Source organism: Malus domestica, chromosome 02 (assembly GCF_042453785.1).
Source record: "Malus domestica chromosome 02, GDT2T_hap1".
Classification (NCBI taxonomy): Eukaryota; Viridiplantae; Streptophyta; class Magnoliopsida; order Rosales; family Rosaceae; genus Malus; species Malus domestica.
Window position 1 is genome coordinate 32,172,602 of NC_091662.1, and position 20,736 is coordinate 32,193,337.

Sequence of the window (20,736 nt, forward strand, 5' to 3'; positions counted from 1 at the left end):
TGATTATACTCTTTATTTTTAGAATATAATAATATGATTAAATATACAAAAATATGAGATAAAACATACTAAATATAATAACAAACATGATAAAATAAGAATATGCATAAATTTTTTTTAAAGGAACAAGTTTGAGAAATTTCAAATCGGATAGGTACATTCCAATGGCCATCCAATTTTATTGAAAAATTTGGGAATCAATAATGTTTGGACTCAAATTGGAAATTTCCTGTTTAGATTGGAATCTCTAATCCAACTTGCACCTTCTCATTAGAAGGAAAGGAAGGTGACAATGAACCTCGTAGATAAGGAAGCAAAAGCTCATGCTGCCAAGCCACACAATTCTAACGGAGTCATTATGACTAGGCTTGGCAAGTGGGTCGTATCTGTCGTGTTCATGTCTTTTTCGTGTAACACCTGTTATCTTAACGGGTGGTGTCGTGTCACACCCGTTATCTTAACGGGTCCTTAACAACCGTTAAGAAAAATATTTTTTTACTTAAATTTGCACATACCACACATTGCCACATAAATATTACTTCAAAATATTAAAACACATTTGTCGTTTAAGTATTACATCTACACTCGAAAATAAGTGCCTAATAAAAAAAATAAGACATATACTACTAATCTATTACAAATATTAAATGTGCAAGGATATAAAAAATGAAAAAGTTTTTGTTTTCAAGGTTGTGAAGTCTTTCTCAAAAGTTTAAACCTCAATTTACAAAATCCTCAATTTACATCGATCATCATGAAATTGTATTGGAACTTTGGCTTGATCTCAGCTGATCCAATGGTCATCAATTTTTTAAATTTAATTTAATATATATATAATTATATTATATAATTATTATAGTTTTTAGGGGTATAAAATTGTTAAATTAATATATATAATTATTATAGTTTATTCATACTTTTATTAAGTATAACATAAGATTTTGTGATATCCATTAGTGTAAATATTTTAAATTGAAGATCGAATTCGTTCTTTGTATTCATATAGGGTCAAGGAGTGTAGTTGTAAAAAATCATCAAAATCGGAGTTAAAATAACCGTTAAATCGTGATTTTTCGTTTTATAATCGTTGAAAAGTTTTGTCCCGTTACTTGATCTCTGAATGTTTGTTTTTTCAATTTTTGGCGTATGCGATCTCGAAGTATATTTGATAAGCTCATATTTATATATATTTTACATCAAATTCACTTGTCTTTTCTTAGTTAGTTCCTTATATTTTTGAGCTATTTACTTTGTTTTTGTGTTTTCTAGGATTTGTCAAGCAAAGAAAAGAAAAATATCACAAGTTGGATATTAAGTAACAAATTCGTCAAAACTGCCTGTGCAGATCAGCTGACTTTGGAAGCAAGTTTCGAATATCTCAGAATGAATTAGAGAATGAGTCTTATATGCTTGGAAAGCTACGGATGTCTATTTTCTGGAGCATTTCGCAGATTGTTAATATCATTTTTCTAGAAAAAGTTATGGCCATTTTAACACTGAAAGGTTCCCAAGAGGCTGAGCAGTTTGTAACTGCAATGGAAGTAACCCAATAAATCTAGCAGCCAAAACTAATGCAGCCAAGAACAAGTCAGCTGAAACTTATTCAAATATAAAAGGGAATGGAAATAAGAATGAGGATTAAGAGGGAGTAATTGGCATAAAGGCTACCTAAAGTGTTACAATTGTTTTACCACATTTCCTCTCACTTATTGTCATCACTAAATGGCTATTAGTGGGTGAGTTAAGGAGAAGAAAATGATGCAGCAAGAATGGGTTTAAAAGCAGCATTGGGGAAGGAAGGAAGGGGGGAGGAGGCCTCGGTCGATTTCTTTCGGTTCTATCTTCTCAAACTCATGTCTATCTTTTGTTTTAACTTAAGGATTGTGTGTAACTAAATTTTTAGTAGTTAGGGGCTGTTTTGAAGCCCCGAATATGATTGCAAGTTTGTTATGACATTTCGTTTGAATTACTTTTATGAATGGATGAAAATTGGTTCACTACTTGTCTCATTGATGAATTCTTTATTTGTTTTCTATGGATGCATACGTAGTAAGCATATCTAGGATTCTAATGCTATGAATATGTGTGTGCCTGCCCTTGTCGAATGAGGACCTACATATATTCTAGAGTAGTACTTGTTAATTGCGATTAACATGTGAACCAATTTCTAGGATAAGTAAGACAACGCCAGTACTTACGATGCATTGTGATGACTCAAACTCTTTTCGTTCTTAATGATTTCTACTTGTTAAATCTATGAACACGCCATTCTAGATTGCATGCTAGGGACTAAGTTAAGTTGAAAATGTCATTCTCTTGACATACTACGTAAGAAAGAGTAATAGGTTGAGTTCTAACATTGAGCCAACTTGAGCATCTTCATCCGGAAATAAAAGGAATTTGAATGAAACATAACATGTTTGCATGATTATTTGGTGGTGGATAGCAATTCCCCTAACTCGTTTTTCTTAATTTATGAACTATTTAAAATTTGTTTCTGTCCTGTTTTTGTTCGATTTAATTTAAATAGCAAATCAACTCCAAAAATCCCAAACATTTGTGTGAGTGTAGCTCTTTGTGTCTAGTATCTGTATATAAAATTTCGTAGAATTTGGATAAGTGTAAGTCGGTCTAATAATTATTTTTCGGTGACTGGTCAGTAGGGACAGCAACCAGTTTTTGTGACATTTTAAGTAGTTAGATAAAACAATCTTCTACGGGAAAAACCCTTATTTTCATATGCTACAATTGACAAATCTTATTGTTAATAAGGAAAATCAATAGGACATTTGTGTGCTACTTTGTAGTGTGCTTTTAATCCTATCAATATACAAACATGTTTGATGGTTGGATCGTTGAAAATAGTTTCGTAGAATGCGTGTATCTCATCAAAACAATAGATTCACTAAGACTTAAAAGTTTATTCATACTTTCATTAAGTATAGCATAAGATTTTTTTTGTATGCACTAGTTGTGGAGCCAAAAATAATCACAAGGCGACACGTGGATTTTTGACAAAAAAAGACAAAACTACCCTTGAGGTATACCGGGATTCCTACGTGCAATCAGCAGACAATTATCCTTCAACCAAGTCAAAAGTACCCAAAATAGGTATCAACTTAAAACCTAATTTATTCATATATTTCCCATTTCATTATTTAGCTAATCAATTAGCTAAATAATATACTTATTCCTTTCATATTTCCTAAAATTGACTAATTAAGGGATTAATTACCTAATCAATCCCTTAATTATCAACTAAACCTCCAAATTATAACCAAAACCCCACTAGGGCCGGCCATGCCCTTTATTTTCTGTTTGTTGCTGCCATTTTCTCCCCCTTTTTATGACATTCAAATAGCTAGTTAATTAGGTTATTACTATTTGCTAATTAACTAGCCAATTATTTCCATAACTCCCCAAAATAACTAGCCCATTATCTCCATAACCCCCCAAAATAAATCACCATTTCCTCTCCTATAAATTGGGTCCCATTTTCACAAAACACTGGTTCCAATTCTCTTACAAAAAATCTCAAATATTCTAAACACTATTTCTCTCTAAAATTCTAACTTTGGCATCGGAGGTTCTTCGGCCAAAGCCCCCCCCATTCATCGTGGGCGCGTGAGGCTCTTGACCTTAACCTAAGGTGCTAGTTGTTTTGTAGGTGCAAAATCGTCCAAGATCGAAGCGGAGAAAATTTGCATCCACACTAGTGTAAATATTTTAAATTGAAGATCAAATTCAATCATTGTATTCATATAGGGTCAAGGAGAGTAGCTGCAAAAAATCATCAAAATCGGAGTTAAAATGACCGTTAAATCGTGATTTTTCGTTTTATAACCGTCGAAAAGTTTTGTCCCGTTCCTTGATCTCTGAATGTTTGTTTTTTGCAATTTTTGGCGTATGTGATCTCGAAGTATATACAAACATGTTTGACAGTTGGATCATTGAAACTAGTTTCCTAGAATGAGTATCTCATCAAAACAATAGATTCACTAATACTTAAGAGTTTATTCATACTTTCATTAAGTATAACATAAGATTTTGTGGTATCCACTAGTGTAAATATTTTAAATTAAAGATCAAATTCATTCATTGTATTTATATAGGGTCAAGGAGTGTAGCTATAAAAAATCATTAAAATCAGAGTTAAAATAACCGTTAAATCGTGATTTTTCGTTTATAATCGTCGAAAAGTTTGTTCTGTTATTTTATCTCTGAATGTTTGTTTTTTGCAATTTTTGGCGTATGCGATCTCGAAGTATATACAAACATGTTTGACGGTTGGATCATTGAAACTAGTTTCGTAGAATGAGTATCCCATCAAAACAATAGATTCACTAATACTTAAGAGTTTATTCATACTTTCATTAAGTATAACATAAGATTTTGTGGTATCCACTAGTGTAAATATTTTAAATTGAAGATCAAATTCATTCATTGTAGTGTAACTGTAAAAAATCATCAAAATTGGAGTTAAAATAACCGTTAAATCGTGATTTTTCGTTTATAACCGTCGAAAAGTTTTGTCATGTTACTTTATCTCTGAATGTTTGTTTTTTGCAATTTTTGGCGTATGCGATCTCGAAGTATATACAAACATGTTTGACGGTTGGATCATTGAAACTAGCTTCGTAGAATGAGTATCCCATCAAAACAATAGATTCACTAATACTTAAGAGTTTATTCATACTTTCATTAAGTATAACATAAGATTTGTGGTATCCACTAGTGTAAATATTTTAAATTGAAGATCAAATTCATTCATTGTATTCATATAGGATTAAGGAGTGTAGCTATAAAAAATAATCAAAATCGGAGTTAAAATAATCGTTAAATCGTGATTTTTTGTTTTATAACCATCGAAAAGTTTTGTTCGGTTACTTAATCTCTGAATGTTTGTTTTTTGCGATTTTTTGCTGATACGATCTCCAAGCATATACAAACAAGTTTGACGGTTGGATTGTTGAAATTAGTTTTGTATAATTCGTATCCCATCAAGTTCAATGGTGTGTGTGTATATATATATATTTATTTATTAAGTAGATTTAAATCTATTTATGTTGTACGTGTAATTGACCAGTACACGGAGTAGTACATCACGTGTCATTATAAAAATAGTGGGATATGTCATATGTGTGATAAAAAGTTAATAACTTAAAAAAAAAAAAAAAAAAATTTCTCACCACTTTTATTAATTTTCATTTTCCCCTCTCTTTTTTGTTTCATTTTCAGCTTTTCTTATAATTTCATTTTTCCCTTCCTTCTTTTTCTTCAAAGGGCAGCAGCCTACCCATCTTTCCCTCTCTTTTTTTGTTTCATTTTCAGCTTTTCTTATAATTTTCATTTTCCCTCCCTTTTTCTTCAAATGGTGTGGCAGGAATGGAATGGAATTATGGATCAATGGATGCATATTAATTAATAATTATTATAGTTTTTATAAAATTTAATTTAAAATTTAATATATATATATATATTTATAGTTAATATTTTGGGGGTATAATTATTATAGTATATATAATTATTATAATTATTATAGTTAATTAATATATATATATGTATATATTTATTATAGTTTTTAGGGGTATAAAATTGTTAAATTAATATATATATATATAATTATTATAGTATTTTTTTAGGGTTATAAAATTATAAAATTAATATTCTGCTTATCGTGTATTGTGTTACCCACGTGTATACCCGAATCAACCCGTTATCTTAACAGATGCTTATCGGGTTACCCGATAATGACCCGATTCGTTATCGTGTCGACTCAAACACCTGTTAATTTCGTGACATATCGTGTCGGGTTATCGGGTCGTGTCAGGAATTGTCAGGCCTAATTATGACTCAGAGGCTTGTGTGAATGTCATGAATTGGGTAAATTAGAGATTGTAAGAGCCCGAAATTTTTATTTTCCGCTTGTCCATTTAAAATACAAGAGAAATCAGTAATCGGAATAATTTTAGAACTCGTTTCAACCCATTCTAAGTTAGCATGCCATAAAGTTGAAATAACGCAATTAGTCCTCATTATACTTGACGCGCCACAGTTATCTTATGGGAAAGCTTTTGATCCAATTTGACACTTCATCTATTCCAATTTATTCAATGCATACCATCAGGTTGCCTACATGTATGTTGCGATAATGTCAATAAGTTAATGGAAATTTTGTGAGTCTTTTCGATCATCGGAAGGGGTGGATAACCGTGGCTTACTACCAGTTATTCCTCTTTTAAAATTTAAAAAAAAAATTAATAGAAACTTGGCCTCCTAAGACCATCTCCAACCCTTGGTTAAAACCTAAAATGTTTAAGCCCCAAAATTTAGGTTTTAAAAATATTCAGATTCCGAAAATATAACATCCATAGTCACTTACATATGGTGGGTGTCAAGATGATAACACTTATACCCCTTCTAATGAGTGGAAAAACCAACAAATACACACCGAAGTGCACACTGAACAAGTTTACTTCAATGAATCTTTTGAATATGAACATACATTACACACCTAAACACTCGAGGAATGAGCGTATTTGTTGACACTGCCAAAGCATGTTGGGTGAGTTTTTGAAGAGGTCTGAAAACCGACAACTCGGGATGGCATACGGTTGATTACATAAACTGCATAAGTGGCTGCTTCAGGCAAAAAACGCTTAGGAACAAAAGGACCAATGAGCAAGGCACGGGCAGTTTCAAGAATATGGAGATTTTTCCTCTCAGCCACCCCATTTGTGGAGTGTGAGGACATGTCGTTTCATGAATAGTTCATTGATTACGAAGAAATTTGGACACCTCAAAATTAATATATTCACCTCCATTATCAGAGCGAAGAACTTTAATAATGAAGGAATATTGAGTCTGAATAATCTGAGAAAAAGACTGAACCACCATACTAACATCACTCTTATTTTTCATCACATACAAACAAGTCATATGAGTGCAATCATCAACGAACGTAACAAACTATTTAAGTCTAGAAGAAATACTAATAGGGGATGGTCCCCAAACATCAGAATGCACAAGATCAAACGGAAACATTCTTTTATTCATACTTGGAGTAAACAAAGCACGATGGCTTTTAACAAGAATACATATTTCACATTGTAAGTCTGATTCAATTATTTCACGAAATAAACTAGGCAACATACGCTTTAAATAACCAAAAGACACATGGCCCAACTGGCGATACAATAACCAAACTTCTTGTAAATTACTAGCACGAGATGCTCAAACCGCATTAGCTCTTCGAGGAACGATGTCATCCACATAATACAACCTCTCTCTCTTAGTACCACACCTAATTATCTCCTTGGTCTGAATATCCTGAGGTACAAAGGGACGGATACATTATACAACACAATCCAACTGCTCAGTAACTTGTGGTATAGATAATAGATGATGTAACGAAAGAGAGGGTGTAAGACACACTATTCCTGCTCCAATAACCAGAGCAGTAGTGCCATTGGCAGTAGCTATGCGCTTTTTACGAGATATTGTCATATATTGAAACAAAGTTTTATTGTAAGTCATATAATTCGTTGCATTAGAGTCGAGAATCCAACCTAAATGATGATCAGTATCAGAGGCTAAAAGAACATGTCCCACAATACCTGTATTAAACGATGATTCACCAGTACAAGTCAACAGAGACTGACTCAAATCACTAAAAGGTAACTAGGTTTCCTTAATACTGCTCAGTGTGGTTGTGGCTAAGGATGACGTCCTCCACTTGTTCCATTATTTGCACACTCATTTTCTCGCAAACGTTTCTTCAACTCTGAAAACCATTCGGGTACTCTATGCTTCGCAAAACTTGTATCCTCAGTGTGGCAGGTTTGACCACAGAAAGCACACTTTAAATCATCTTTGTTTTCTTTTCTCTCTTCGTTTGCCACGTGGCATCACCCCAACTCATCCTCTATCTCTCTCTCTTGCCCCGAGACTCACTCATCTCACTTTTTTCTCTCACTCTATCACTCTCCCCATTTCTCATAGATCAAAGCCGCACCCATTCACACCCTTATAAGCACCCCGATGACGGCGCATCACCACCACCACCCTCGTAGACCTCTCATTCCTCTCCACCTTCTTCGTGAAGCTTTGGAGTACCCAGAGAACACCAAACCCAAGTCCCATGAATTGTGGGTGTGCAAGTCCAAATCCGGCCATCTTTGGCAGTTTCACGGTAAACCTCAGGTACCAACTTCTCCCTCTCACCTCTACCTTTAATTTTATTGGTAGATCGTAAGTTATGGTGACCAAATGATGACGATCGGAGCCCGAGAAGCTCTAGCTTCCTTCCCCAACGAGTAACGGGTCGAATGACCCAAGCTTAGTGAACAAGGTCCTTTGGGCCGTTTAGGAGTCGGGACTTAAGCCCGTTAGCCATTATGCCTAAACCCAAAATCCTTTTACCTATTTATTTTTATTTAAACCCAAAACCCTTTTGTTGGGCCAGGCCTTCAGCCCAAGACCAAAGGGTTTCGGCTCATAAGCTCTTAAGCCCAAAACCCAAAACCCTTTGCTTTGGGCCGGGCTTTCAAGCACAGGCCCCTTGAACCAAAACCCATCAGATAAGGCCTTTGGGCCTTGGAACCCAAGCCCACTCCTTTAGGCCTAGCCCTGTCCAACCCTAAGCCTAAACCGGTTGACTCGGTTTGACCCGACCTGGTTGACCCGTTAACTTTGACCCTGTTGACCAGGTCTGGCCGTTGACTTTAACTTTGACCCGGTCAACCATCCGCGTTGACTTTGACTTTAACCGGTCAACCATCCGCGTTAACTTTGACTTTAACCGGTCAACAGTCAATGTTGACTTTTTGGTAGTTTTTCAGGTTTTCGTTTGGGACCCCTCATAGGCTAATTTCGACGTCTTAGACCCTTTTATGACATCTGTTTTCCCAAATTCATTCGTTTAAGTATAGTTTTATTAATTGGACCCTTTATATGCTTAGGTGCATAAATTATAGCAAATCCGTCTTCGCTAGTTTGCGTGGCTCTTCGGCAACAATGTATCTGTGAGTGGACCCCTTCTAAAATGCATGTTTTAATAGTAGAAATGCATACATGAAAAACACGATTTAATGATTACATTTTATGAAATGTTTTATGAGATATTATGCTTACTTAGAATATTTTGGAATACCATATTTTCTATCGAACCTATGTCCTTTGTAGGGTATCTGATGGATGACAATATAATATTGTTTGGACCCAAATTTTTACCATCAACCCATGCAATCATGGCCGTTGAGTGAGCATAGCTCTCAATCGTTGGATGGAAAAGTGGAGATAATTTTGGTCATTATTAAAGGATAATATTATGATTTTTTTATCATAATAATTATCTTTTAATATGCATTATCCTAGCGTTTTCTTCAACCAGATAAATATGATGTGAATTATATCCCAAGCGAGCAGTATAGTTTAAGTTGATTTGGGATATCTGACGGTACATGGAAGCTAAAAATGAATTTGAAATGCATTCAGATAGGGTCAGGATGCATGCCACAATAAAGGTGATGGCTTTGCGTGATGATGAGACAAGCCTAGAAAGGCTAGTTTTGTAATGATGACATAGGAAACCTAGGAGTCTTGGATGATGGGATGGCGTGATCAGATGGGTTTTGAAGGGATAATGAAAGAATATTTTTTTATTTTCCAATATGGTCAAAACAAATGTATCAGATAAGAGGATTAGGAAGTAAAGATGAGAATGATTAGTCAAAGAATGGGGTTGCATGCAGACTGCAGGTCTGGGTCTGTGATGATGCGATTTCGTTGGTGCATAAGGCTCCAGGAAAGCTTTGAAGTTTTGGTCACGTGGAAGGTGTTATAGTTTGTAAGTTTTCAACATTATCTTTAAGAAATTGGGATATATGTGTAATGAATTATCATGGAGAAAGTGAACGGCAAAGGGATATGGCGCGTATAACTTGGGATAGAGTTTTATTGGACTCTACAGACACTCTGGCCATGCCAAGGAAATACCCAACCCTATAAATACAAGACTCGGTGCAACGGAAGAGCCTCCTTTAACTCAACACACAAATTGCCCTGCGCAAACCCTCGCTCTATGCGAAACCTCTCAAACATCTTGAGATTTTTATTTTCTTTTTCGCCAACACATCTTTAGTTTGGATAAACAACACTGTGAAGGTAACCGGCCAACATCTTCAGTTTGGATAAACAACACTGTTGCCGTAGAATTAGCCAACCACGGAGCACCTTCAATTTGGATAAACAACACTGCGTCGAGGCCGACTGGTTATCTATCCAAGTCTCGGTCGAGAAGGATTTTTGAATCTTTATTGGCAGATGTCATCTCATTAGCCTTCTCGACGAAGTGAGGTGTTACAAATTATTACATTCGGCACATTGAAAGCCTAATTTGATATTGAACTTCGCAGAACTAGTAGCCTTGTCTTCAGGCTCTAAAACCCGAAGGTCGATAAGTGTTCGCTCATCGGTCGCAATCGAGATTCAGAAGTCAGCAGCACACCCAACGCAACATCAACAAATTTTACTCACTGGCCAAGCTCGGCCGTCTAGTTGGCATGCCCTGCACATAACCGAATGATGTAGTTAGCTTATTAATTACTCGGCCTGCGCACCGCGTAGGCTTAGTAGTTTTTAGGGTCAACAACTATTTAGAACATGTTTTTAAACACTTCTTTATAGTATAGATGATGGATGACTTTATACTATGAATATGTTTTTGAGATATATGTACTTGTGTTTGGAAAAACTATGTTAAATGGTTTTGTGCTTATCTAGTGGTCACTATTTAGCTATGGGTGAGGTTTATGATGTTGGCATGTGGGCCGGGAGAAATAATCCCTAGCTTCAGGTAAAAGGACATGGAGCTGCCAAGGGGCCTGAAGAAATAATCTCTGGCTTCGGGTCGAGAGACATGGAGCTGGCAATGGGCTAGGAGATATTATTATTTGATACCACTATTTATCACACTATATACGAGATGTGTTTTATGTGATGTTTTATTGCATGATAGGGTTTTCGAAAAAACCTACCACTTATTATGCTATTAGTTTTCATAAAGCTTTGGGGGTTAGTATGTTGATAACTGTTTTATTATATATGTATATCAACTTGGTCCACTCATGTTTGTTTTGCACCGCTTCAGGATTTAGATTCAAGGCATATGATCCCGGCGTCAAGGCACATCCATATCGGCATCTTCGAGTCCTCTCGGTGTAGGACCCATTCTTTTATTCATTCAATTTTATATTATTTCTTTTAGTGTTCTTGTTAGTTGTATGCTCTGAACACGTTCCTCATTTGCATATTAATTATATTTAAATTTCTTTTATCTTATTCATATTTTAGTTCTCATATTTTCAATAAATGGTTTTCATCACCCTCGGGTGTCGGCCAGCATGTGACCATTCCGATGTCCCACGAACATCAGGATCGGGACGTGTCAACTACAAACCTTATCAAACATATCATCTAGATCTACTAAAAAGCATAAACTCGGTCCAGTTGGATTTCTTCTCAAAGTGTCTTCAAATCATGAGCACACTTCTTCTTTATTGGTCTGCTTTAATCCAACTCCTGCCACATTGACTTGAGATCAATGTTGTAAACACCAATAGGACATCCTTCCTGACGAAGTCGGAACGACTTAACCTTCAGTTCCTAAATCTGGGAGATGTCAGAGCCATCGTAATATGTTCGAGCAACCTCTTCCCATACTTTGGTTGTGCAAAGGTGAATGAAAAATCCCATGACAGTAGGATCCATAAAATTAATCAACCACCCTTTCACAATTACATTCCCTGTCTCCCACGTCTCATACTCAGCACTGCCTTAATTCAGTTCCTTGATACTTCCTGTCACGAATCCCTTCTTACCGTGTCCACTGATATGCATCTCCAACACTTTGGATCAAAGGGGATAGTTCGATCCATTGAGTTTGATAACACTCAGCACAGCAGAAGCATCATTCTGAATTACCACAAAGTTAAGGACATACTAACTAGTTGAACCAACGATTCCACCCCCAGATTTCTGTTCTGAGCCTCTCTCCTTATCGTTTAGCATTGTTGTATCGTAGCATAGTCACGGAAGCACAACATCACACTCACGATAGCACAACAGCACACACACAGAGCAAGAACAGCGAACATAGTTCTTGCAGACACAATAGCGGCACGATAAAAAAAATTTATAGTTAAAGTTACGACAAACCAAGGTCGAATGCCAAATGGAATTATATGGCTGAATTACTAATTTCTTATTATTCACAAGATTAAGAATATATATACACAATCCTTGTTCCACAAGGAAACATAAAAGGACACAAAATATATTCTTCCTAATAAAGGACTCCTAAAATATTTACATAAACTTTACATCCTTAATTAAGACTCATGTTAACAGGATTCATATGGGAAGTGAGGGAATATATTGTCCAAGTTAGTTGCTGAGGAAAAAAAGAGTCAGTCAATTTGATTTTGTAGCAAGTTTTATAGGTCTCTTGGGAATTCGCCTATGCATCAATTTTGAAGTTTGCAATTTTTAATGCTTATCTCTAGTTGCCGAGGAGGAGTTACATAGTATGAGTATACTGCCAGGATGGTCCTGTGTCAACGTAAATAAAGTTGTGTCCATATTTATTCACAGTTTACATGCAACTCCACGCAATAGTGCAATGCACTCGTGTTATGTAAGTTATTGTTATTATCCTAGTTACCTATATAATCCATATATATCATGTGAGCACATAGTAAAGCGGCTGATTTAGAACGATTGGGACAACGATTGAGAAAAACAAAGGGAAGTTTAATGAAAAGCACCTGGTACTGTTCACTTTAATGAAAAACCACATTTTTACACTAAAAAGTCAATCCTGGTACTATTCACTTTACCCTTTATTTTGTCCTTATTATTAAAACTCAAAATTTTCAAACCATTTTCATTAGTTTTCCTAAAAACAAAAGGAAAAAGAAATAAATTTGGTTCGAACAAGGCAGATTTATGGGAAGTCCATCTTGAACATATCTTTTTGGGCTCCAAGTAAAAGAGTCAGAGGCCCAATTCCAATAAAGGAAACAAACTCCCTAATTAGAAAAATCTTATCATCTCACTAAAGGTTAGAAGTAGGGGTGAGTTTGGTCGGATCAGATTGGAAGCAAGCATTCGTATCATATATTTGTTCCAGTTTCGGAAATTTGGATTATCAGAATTTATTGGAAATTTTGGAATTAGTTTTCTCTCAGAATTTTCGGAACTTGATTTAGATCTCTTATATTTTGCAAGACTGAGATTTTTTTTTTAACTTGTATGATTGCACTATGCAATATTTTCTTTTTTATGACATAAGACCATATTAGATACGATTAAATAGTATGTATGATTATACTCTTTATTTTTAGAATATAATAATATGATTAAATATACAAAATATGAGATAAAACATACTAAATATAATAACAAACATGATAAAATAAGAATATGCATAATTTTTTTTTAAAGGAACAAGTTTGAGAAATTTGAAATCGGATAGGTACATTCCAATGGCCATTCAATTTTGTTGAAAATTTTGGGAATCAATAATGTTTGGACTCAGAATGGAAATTTTCTGTTTAGATTGGAATCTCTAATCCAACTTTCACCTCCTAGTTAGAAGGAAAGGAAGGAGACAATGAATCTCGTAGATAAGGAAGCAAAAGCTCACGCTGCCAAACCACAATTCTAACGGAGTCATTATGACTCTGAGGCTTGTGTGAATGTCATGAATTGGGAAGAGATTTCTCTCTAACTTAATTTAGTTCAGTAGTAAATTAGAGATTGTAACGTGGGAGCTCGAAATTTTTATTTTTCGCTTGTCCATTTAAAATACAAGAGAAATCAGTAATCAGAATAATTTTAGTACTCGTCTGAACCCATTCTAAGCTAGCATGCCATAAAGTTGAAATAACGCAACTAGTCCTCCTTATACTTGACCCGCCACGGTTATCATATGGAAAGGTTTTTGATCCCATTTGACACTTCATCTATTCCAATTTATTCTATGCATACCATCAGGTTGCCTACATGTATGTTGTGATAATGTCAATAAGATTAATAGAAACTTTGTGAGTCTTTCTCGTTCCCGGAATAGGTGGATAATCGTGGCTTGCTACCAGTTATTTCTCTTTTAAAATTAAAATAAAAAAGATTAATAGAAACTTGGCCTCCCATGACCATCTCCAACCCTTGGTTAAAACCTAAAATGTTTAAGCCCGAAAATTTAGGTTTTGAACCCAAACAGTTTTTCTGCTCCAACCTTGCTAGTTAAATTTTTAACCCGAAATTAGGATAATGTTTTTAGTAAAGTAACTTTAAAAAAAATTATGTAGGCTATTGTAATTTATTTTTATGAATATTTTAACCTAAAAATATTTAGATTCTGATCAATATTGAAAAATTACTAAACCGACACCAAAAAACTCGTGGAACACTATGAAAGAATATGAAACACATGAAAAATTAAATTAAATTAAATTATTTTAGTTGTTGAATTTAAATTTGGACAGTTAGATTTTTTTTTTTTTTTTTTTACCGTTGGATTTAATCATAATAAATTTTAGCCATCAATGAATTTATAAATATAAAACTATGCCCACTAACCCAGGGGAATACTGGGCTAAATTTTCCCCCAAAATGAGTCTTGGTTAAAAAACATATCACGCTCAAGGGTTGAAACAAGTTGGGGTAGGTTTAGAACCTAAAATTTGTGTTTTACACAAAGAGTTGGAGTAAGTCTAAGAGCAAAAGGGATCTTGATGATGAGAAATTCCTGTGTTTTGGAGCCGTTGAATCACATTTATCGTCAATGGAGCGGAACGGAATGGAACAGTGTTGCGGGCGGAAGCCCTGGGTGCTTGGGGTGATGGATGATGTTTTATAGCAGCAGCAATAGTAGCAGTAGCAGCAGCAGCCGCAGTAACTGCTTGCTTTATTTCGTTCTGTCTTGTTTTCTATGCGTACACGATTTGAACTAGACCCAAATAAGAATAGGGAGACTAGGAGTCAATGAGAAGAGAATTCATCTCTCTCCCTTTCCGGTTGTTACCATTTACTTGGTTGAGAATCTAATGACTCAATAAATACAAGAAAACTTGCCTAACTTTGACCGCAAAACCAACTCTTCTTTCAAACTCTTTGACCCAAAAGAAAAACTTGGACTCACTGATGTGACAAATAAAGAAAAATAATACGTCCCCTTTGAAAGGTGGACGTATCTCTTGCAGAGGATAATGATTCGAAGCCAATCACGCGAAACTGTGTGAACAAGTCAAAGCAAATCACGACGAGATGCGTGGAGCGTAAGATATTATGGTTGCATGTAAGTTCTTCTCTCGTGCATCGTGTATGTGATGTACAACAGTACAAGATTTAAGAAAGAGGAATTTTAGATTAAAGCATGCAAAGCCAGCCATCCAGCATCAACTAAAGCGGGGGAATCCCATACATCGATGCACTGTAGAATTTTTGACAATAAAGATTCCTTCAGTGTATCGGTGTACGTAATGCAATGTATAGGAAGAATAGTTGATGGCAGGCAAATCTAGCACTTTGAATATTGGTGTTGATAGCATAAGGAACAAGCAAAGGGTACATAAAAACCATCACATATATAGATGTCTTCTGTGTACACATTACATAACTACACATGCCAACATCGACTTCAGCAACCGGAAAAATGTTTCCGGCATTTCAACAAAAGTACGGAACAACGGATTGGGTTTTCCAGTCCTTTATTGGCTCTACTCAATACCGCAACTAGATAACCTATATACTTGGATGAGGAAGTTACAGTTCAAGTTTCGAGGGTTATAAACATCTAACAAGTTCGACAGATATAAGCAACTAAACGTAATCCATAACACACCCCCCCCCCTCCCACCAACACATAGGTTGGAGCAGTCATCTAAACACCAAACAAGTCCGACTGATAAAAAGAGCAACTAAACTTAAAAAGAAGCTTCACCTATTCGGTCCGCAACTGTGTAACTCCAACACATTGGAGCAGTCAATATAAGAAAACCCCACTTCATTGGAACCAAGGGGGTGCATCTTGCTTCAGCGGAGCGTCCATAACATTATAATCAGCTGGTGCCAAGTGCAAGGGGGAGTCGAATCTCATGTCGACGTTTTCAATGGGATTGTTTCCAAATGGAGAATCAAATGCGATGCACTGATCAAACTGAACTTCCTGGGATGCGAAACCTGGATGAAGCATAGGCATGGGGGCCGGTTCAGACATGTTGATGTTGCATCCTGTATCCACCCCTTGACCAAAAAAGTTATCATTCATTGGCAATTGATATTTCGACTGCTGCTGGTTGCGGTTATCTACGATATGGAGGTTTCCAGGATTGCAGTTCTTGTTCTGCTGAACATTACTATCATAGAATGACATAAGCTCAGATATCATTTTCTGCCCATCATCAACTCCCGAAGCATTAAACCTACTGGCCTGGTTCACTGATTGTTGAATTGTGGGTGCAGGTGGTTGAGCAATGGGTAGAGAGTAGCCCACAGATTTCTCATTGTGAAGCTGAAAGCTTGACATTCCAAACACTTGAGAAGAATTACTGCGGTATTGACAGTTCATCTGGTGATTGTTTCTTGCAGTTATGTTGAGAAAGCCTAGGCGATAATCATGATACGGGCACTGTGGATATTCACAGGTGTAAATTTTCTGATTTAACATCATTTGTGGCTCTTCAGACAGCTGCTTCCTCTTTTGACCAAAATCTGAGTTGATCTCAATCAGCTCTCCCTTAATCTGAGGTACCAGCATCTCTCTTTGACCAGTGGTTCCAATGTTGAAGTGATTTACAAGAGGTTTGCAATCCTCTGTTTCAACATTTTCGTCATCATCAACACCTTCGACATCATAATCACTGGTACCACTGATGGTGAGAGACCCACCACCAGCAGCCAGTGGAGGTGGACATCTATCAGGATATAACCTTCGGGCCAAAGCTTCCTCCTGGTTTATAATAGCTAGCCAAGTGGCGCTCTCCTTAGCAGTCATTTTGTCTTGCAAACACTTGGACTGACGAACTAGCTTGCGGATCTTGGCAATATCTGGTGACATGTGCTTTATCACAGCTGTGAGGACGCCAACCTTCCAAGCCTTCTTCAGATCATGAGGCTTCTTGTATGGGGGAGGACCCTGATCCTTGGGCAGATTTAATTGAGGCCACCAATCCTCATTACCAGTAGGCCACCAAGGTGGGGCAACACCTTTCTCCAATGGGAAACGTCTTTGGGGTGGATCACAGTGCTGCATCAAAGCCGACAAAAGTGAACCAAGAGTGGTGTCTTGCAGCTCCTGTAAAGTGTGAGGAGTGGATGCCACTACACTGCAGTCTTCATTCTTCCCAGGGATTGAATGATCTGCCTGATACTTGGAAATTGCAGCCGGGCCATTACGATCAAATCTTACTTTTTCCTTCCACCATGCTCGCAGATTGTCTGAGGCGCCACTCACTGGTTTTCCTTTTTCTGGGATAATTCCATAAACAAAACCCTGAGCTTTGCAAACTTCCATCATTTTCAGCATATATTTCAGGATCCCATCTTGTGCCCGTGACATCTTCTTCCTCCGAGCTTGTTCCTGTGATTGACGCTGTCTCGCATTGTCAACTCTTTCCTTTCCCTTAGTTTGTTCCTTCAGCCTCTTCAATAGCATTCGGTATCTCCACATCCTCCTCTCCAGCTCATCAACATCCATTTCTTCATCACTATAATCCTCCTCCACAGTTGCCTCAGGTTCATGCTCTGGAGCTGCTTCGCCTTCCCCAGATGGAGCCGAAAGAAAGTCAAGATTACCACAGAAACCCATTTCTTCAAAGATCCCCATTAGCACCAACACAAAAAACAACCCTGATTATATAAACGGGTAATCAAATGCACACCACGTCAACTTCTCTGCCCTTTTCTCACTCTTTAAAAGATTTCCAATCTTGCGCACAGTTATTAGCTTTAAAATCTCTGAAAGCCAAGGTCCACCGATAAAGGATACTCAACCCAACGAAATCAAATCTTCTGCAACTACAATAAATTACAATAACTCAGTTAACCACACAATTGTCGCAAATCATAAATCAGGTACATTGAACTAGCAGTAATGATAATTCAATTAAGTAAATAATTTTATAAATACAATTAATCACAAACAAGTAACACAATAAACAATTCGGATTCACTTACACAAACATACCATAAATTATATGGGCAACAAACCAAACAAATAATGCATGCAAGCAAACAAAGTAACGTGACGGATCTCCTGTTTTCACATTCAAAACGTAAACAAAAAAAGAACCAAAAGATAATCCCAACACATGGCCCTTGTCACTACAAGCAACAAAAGAAGTGACTCTCAAATAACCGAGCAAAAAGAGAAAACAATAAAAAAAGGAAAATAAAATATCCATCATCATCCCGAAAATCAAGAGGTAGTCACAAAAAAAACCAAATTTAAGTTACACGTAACACCCTGCAACTTCGAACACCGCTACCATGTAGAGAACCAGGCACCTCCAGATCTACTATCATCCAGATTCATTTTCCTTACAGTAACACGTTATTGATGAGTATTGAGAGGACTAAGTTTTGGGTTTTTAATTTTTGTTTACACAAACTGATATAGCTTATAGCACAGGTTTACAGCAAATTTATCACATATCTAAGCAACATAATTCACTTATTAATCCTTTTTATCATCATTTAATATAAATCCGAAAATTCAGGGTAGCCGACTTTCGGATCAAAATTTCCAGGTGCTCCTAAGTACGGGATACTCCGGGTGTTTTAATCATTAGATCTTGGTTTTTGTATTTTTAAGCAAAGATCAAAGGCTGTTCATTCGCATCCCTCCGTCCAGATTCAAACTACTCACATCAAAATTTTGTGAAAAAAACAGATTAAAACAAAACAAAGCAGAAAAAACCCTGCAACTAAAAAGATCAAACAGAAAATACAAAAAACAATATATATATTTATATGGTAAACAACAAAAACAAAACCCAGATAAACATGTAGATGCAAGTGAATAAGAGAAGAACCCTAGAGTTTCTACAAATCAGATGCAGTAGGAGCAATCAGATCAACCATCAAAACCCTTGAAAAGTCACAAGATTTAACAACAAATATATCTATTTATTAATTAATATGCAGATAAGAACATGTTAACATAAACCCAATATACACAGAACAATCACAAACAAAACAATCTAAGAAAAAAAGAAAAGCAGAAAATGAAGGTACCTGATTGATGGATATCAAGCGGTGGTATAAGGCATTGAAGCTCCTCAAGCACTCTCTGATTACTCAGAGAGGGGGAGAGAGAGGGAGAGAGAGAGAGAGAAAGACACAGAATTTTTATCCTTACTGGTCAGAGGAGAGATAGAGTTTAGTGGGTTTTCTTTTCCTATGTTAATGGCAGAAGAAAATGAGAGAAAGATAGAAAGATGGCTGGGTGGGTGGGTGTGTTGGGGAGGGACAAGGATATGAACAAGCAAAGCAACGGTAACAGTAACTTTTCTTTTTGGAAGGTGAACTATCTAACTAGGGTTAGGTTATCTTTTAACCGTGGTTAATACGTGGGAAGGAACCACGTGGGGAGACTTTATTTTTCTTGTCGTTCTTTTTGTTTGTACACTTTTCCCTTCCCTCAAGTCACTTGCTACCTTACGAAACGTGCGCAAATACTATTCAATTCAAATAGTCAAGTCATTGATGTTTACGTTTGGTCAAACCAAATTTTACCTAATGTTCTGTATATCCAATTTTAGCTTGTAATTATAGAAAAGGATCTGATCCGATCTGATCCTTTTCTTAGAGATCTAAAGAATTCCGTAATCGTAATCATTCATCGTACATTGTGCAACTGATAGCAAAATTTAAATTTTCTAATTAAATATAAATAGTACCCCAAATCCTTTTCTAGTAATTATGTTGTGAAACTCATCACAAAAGACTAGACTTTATATTATTTTTAAAGGAGAAGTTAAATACGTCAATTAAGACTAAAAGACATTAAGATTTTTAAAGTGAGATGTCATAACTGGCGGATAGCTGAGTTTTTTTTTTTAATCAAACGATTATCTACACTAAAGGGTCGAGAGAATAGGTTAAGTCTCAAAATGAGCTAGCAATAATATAGTTCAACTTCGCATTTAGCAAAAATCAAACTTAAAATCTCTCACTTATAAGTGAAAATGAATACTACTAAATAATAATAATAAGTGGGGACAATTGAGTTATCTGATTTCTTACTTTCAAACTGTCTTTATTGATAACAAACAAAAATAGAGTTAAACGCCTTTAATTTATTTTTACATAAATCACATTGACAACCAATGATTATGATAACTGAAATCAATTTTAGTTATATTTTAATAGTTAATGTGACCATTGGCCCAATGTATTAATAAAAAAGTATTTGACACATTCATTCGAGGAAGAAGATTTAACATATATATTTAAGATAATTTTAACGAAAATATCCTGGTACTGTTTATTTTAACAAAAAATCACATTTTTATACTAAAAAGTCAATCATGGTACTATTCACTTTACCCTTTATTTTGTCCTTATCGTTAAAACTCAAAGTTTTCAAATATTTTTCATTAGTTTTCCTTATATTTAAGGGATGTGCTATCCACACACCCTTTTTTATTTTTCACACACCCCTTTCAAAAACCA

At 35.8% G+C, this 20,736-nt stretch overlaps 1 protein-coding gene across 2 annotated transcripts; it reads right to left on the reverse strand.

Moving 5' to 3' along the window:
- Positions 1-15,628: 15,628 nt before the first annotated feature.
- LOC103409091 (ETHYLENE INSENSITIVE 3-like 1 protein) lies at positions 15,629-19,600 on the reverse strand. Of its 2 annotated transcripts, none has more exons than XM_008347911.4 (2): positions 19,297-19,600; positions 15,629-18,078 (listed from the first exon to the last, which is right to left on the reverse strand). In XM_008347911.4, the coding sequence occupies exon 2, from the start codon at positions 17,885-17,887 to the stop codon at positions 16,067-16,069; it is 1,821 nt and encodes a 606-aa protein (XP_008346133.2). In that variant the 5' UTR covers positions 17,888-18,078; positions 19,297-19,600; the 3' UTR covers positions 15,629-16,066. The 2 variants fall into 2 exon arrangements, with proteins under 2 accessions (XP_008346133.2, XP_008346139.2); XM_008347917.4 differs by having other exon boundaries at positions 15,629-18,072; positions 19,297-19,571.
- Positions 19,601-20,736: the final 1,136 nt, after the last annotated feature.

Coding starts and splice junctions, on each gene's coding strand:
- LOC103409091 (XM_008347911.4), bottom strand. CDS start 17,887: ATGGGGATCTTTGAAGAAATGGGTTTCTGTGGTAATCTTGACTTTCTT.